The 3227-nt window shown below is 44.5% G+C and overlaps 1 protein-coding gene across 1 annotated transcript in view; it reads right to left on the bottom strand.

The window, feature by feature from the left end:
- Positions 1-2080: 2080 nt before the first annotated feature.
- Positions 2081-3227, bottom strand: part of LOC107730646 (uncharacterized) — a 45770-nt gene continuing 44623 nt past the window's right edge. The window contains exon 4 of the mRNA XM_016541509.1: positions 2081-2250. Within this exon, the coding sequence (XP_016396995.1) occupies positions 2081-2250 (170 nt within the window). The remainder of the gene's footprint in view (positions 2251-3227) is intronic.

Below are 3227 nucleotides of genomic sequence, written 5' to 3'. Positions count from 1 at the left end.
AAAATACATTGGCATCATGTATTAAAGATAAAATAATCACTTCATCCGATGTTTAAGTGAATAAATTAGCCTTGACAGCCTTGGAGTTCCACAACTATTGACTTTGTTCTCTGTCACCAGACTTGTGTGTGTGTAGGTGATGTAAAAGAGGAAAGCAGGCATTTGGACCAAAGCACTGTGAGGCAAGGGAGGGGGAGACTCAAAATGTTTCTAAACTTAAAACGCATTTTTGTCCCGTTTGCGTTGCTTTACTACTTACAGAATTATTTAAAGTATAAAGCATTGCTATTTACAATACACAGCGTGGTTTTTAATTATATTTTTATGGGGGACAACCCTCAGATGGTCCTGTCCCCCCCGACCCACCCGGGATTTCCGCCTATGAGTACAACCATTTTTTTCTGATTGACAAATGGATAGAAGATTCACATCTCTAACAGATTAAACCTTATCTACGGGGTTTGGTAGCCTGTAGTCTGGAACAGCATGTTGCCACCCAAACACCTGGAACAGTTAGCAAATTAACATAATTTAAGCCTGACTGCGTTTATGAAGAAAGTATTTCTTTCCTGTTCCTCAGCTTCAGATCAACCCCTGTAAAAATCCTCTTATTTCACAGCACTGTTCCTTCATGGACAGGACTAATGGTTGTTCATTTGATAACAAAGTCCATTAATGAAAATTGTGGCTCCGGTAGCATGTGGTGAAAAATCATTTTCTGCCTCCTTTGGAGGTGGATTTTAATCTACAGCACTCAGTATGAATCAAATGCTGTTAATATTGAAAGTACTGTGTAAGAAGTGCTCTTGGTCTTTCGTATCCAGAAAATGACCCATTCTGCATCTGGAGGTATTAACAAGATAATATTCTGTATATTTTTTCCATGTAATCATCTTTTATTTTTAATTTACTCCTTTATAAATTAAAAAATTCATTCAGTTTGTCTTCACATTGGCACGTGTGAATAATGGATGCTCAAAATATAATAATATATTCCAGCCTCTGAAATGACTTTTTTTTTTCTTTTTGCAACTGATGTCACCAAGCCCTCTTATTTTTCAGCCCCACCTCTCTAAATATCTATGATATAGGAGCCATTTTTCACAAGCCAATAAATTCCTGATGGATAAAATCAAGTCTTGCACTACATCTTTTTTCAGTTTTGCACTTGAAAATACATCACATTACACAACCACATTTGAATGCTCTTTCATGTTGACTAGAAATTGTATAAATGCATCTTTTGAATATATTCCGGACATACAGTATGATGATTATAGGTTCCATACGACACCAATAAAGTTAAAAAAATAAACACTCTCAAAAACAGATTAATAAATAAAAGCTGCTGGTGACAAATTTAGGCTATGAATCTGGGTATTTTCTGCCTCCTGTGAAGTTAACCCATGAGCCCTATTTTTAACCTATAACCCTATAACCCTATTTTTCCCTGAAGAAGTCAAGTTTCATAGATGTAATTTGTGATTTTAATCTTAACCAAATCAAACGTGTTTTTCTTGGTAAAAACTAAACAAATTACCTACTGTTTAATTACCCACTATGTATTTGTTTACTGTTTGGGGTCATCTGATATAATCCCATCCGAGTAGTAATGTCTTCATGCTATTTTTATCACAATTCTCATTTATGCTTATCTTCGCCAAAAAGCGTAGCAGAAACGTCTCAAGGTTACATATGTAACCCTAGTTCCCCGAGGGAACGAGACGCTGCATCGAACAGTTTGGAAACGCCTTCAGCTTGACTATGCTCTGAATCGTGTGTGTAATCAGACCAATGAATGGGCGCGACGTCACGGACGGGGTGATGTGTGACCAGGAAGCTATAAAAGCATGTGAGGTGGAGACAGCGGCAGCTTCTGGAGAATGAGGGAAGTGCTCGCAGGGACGCCGGAAGTATGGCAGGAGATGCAGCATCTCGTTCCCTCTGGGAACTAGGGTTACATACGTAACCTTGAGACGTTCCCCATCAGGAACTCGAGCTGCGTCAAACACGTTGGGAACGAGATGCCCACGCCGCCAAACTTTCAAGTCCCTGCGTAGTGTGTATGACTTCAGCACAACTACGGCAAGAGGATGGAGGAACCAGGAGCGGTACGAATGTCGAGGTCGTAGAACCTGTCAAAGGTGAGCGGCGTAGACCAGCCCGCAGCGTTATATATATCCTGCATAGCCACACCCGACAGGAAGGCCTTAGAGGCCGCCACACTTCGGGTGGAGTGAGCCTTGACCCCTAAGGGTGAGGGAAGGCCAGAGGACTCATGTGACATAGTAATGACATCAAAAATCCACCTACTGAGGGTCTGCTTAGTGGCAGGCAGACCCCTTTTGGAGGGACCATAACAAACAAATAATTGGTCAGACTTCCTCCACATGGCAGCTCTGTGGTCATATATGTCCAGTGCTCGCATTTAGCTTCTGCTGGTCAGGCTCCCTAAAGAGGGAAGGACAGAAAGCCTGAAGTACGACGGGCCGTGGTACTGAGGAGGGCACTTTAGGGACATACCCCGGCCTGGGATACAGAAAAGCTTTAACCAAGCCGGGCACAAAGTCTTGGAAGGAGGGGGCCACTGACAAGGCCTGCAAATCTCTGACTCTCTTCAGTGAAGTGATGACTAACAAGAAGACAGTCTTAAGTGTCAGAACTCGATCTGAAACCTCCTCAATAGGTTCGAACAGAGGTTTACAGAGAGCCTCCAGGACCATGGCCAGGTCCCATGGTGGAACACGAGGTCGTATGGGAGGCCTCAGCCTCAGCGCACCACGGAGGAAACGTGTAACCAGGGGGTGTCTTCCCACAGTCTGACCACCGAGAGGGGTATGGTAAGCAGTTATAGGTGCCACGCACACCTTCATGGTGGAGTTGGTCAACCCTGCCGAAAAGTTTCCACTTCCAAGCGTACAGTTTCCTCGTGGAGGGAGCTCTGGATTGGAGGATGGTCTCAACAACCTCGGTTGAGAGACCGGAAGCTACGAGTTGTGCCCCCTCAGAGGGCACACCCACAGCTTCCACAGCTCTGGGTGGGGGTGAAATATGGTACCCCCCGCCTGTGAGAGGAGATCCCTCCTGACGGGAATCTCCCATTGAGAGCCGTCGAGAAGGGAAATCAGGTCTGAGAACCATACTTGGCCCAGCCAGAATGGGGCTACTAGTAGCAGACGGACCCCGTCCCGGCGCACTCTCTCCAGAACTCCCGGGAGCAGAACGAT

Source organism: Sinocyclocheilus rhinocerous, unplaced genomic scaffold (assembly GCF_001515625.1).
Source record: "Sinocyclocheilus rhinocerous isolate Xijiao unplaced genomic scaffold, SAMN03320098_v1.1 scaffold308, whole genome shotgun sequence".
Taxonomy (NCBI): Eukaryota; Metazoa; Chordata; class Actinopteri; order Cypriniformes; family Cyprinidae; genus Sinocyclocheilus; species Sinocyclocheilus rhinocerous.
This window is presented reverse-complemented; position numbering and strand designations above follow the sequence as displayed.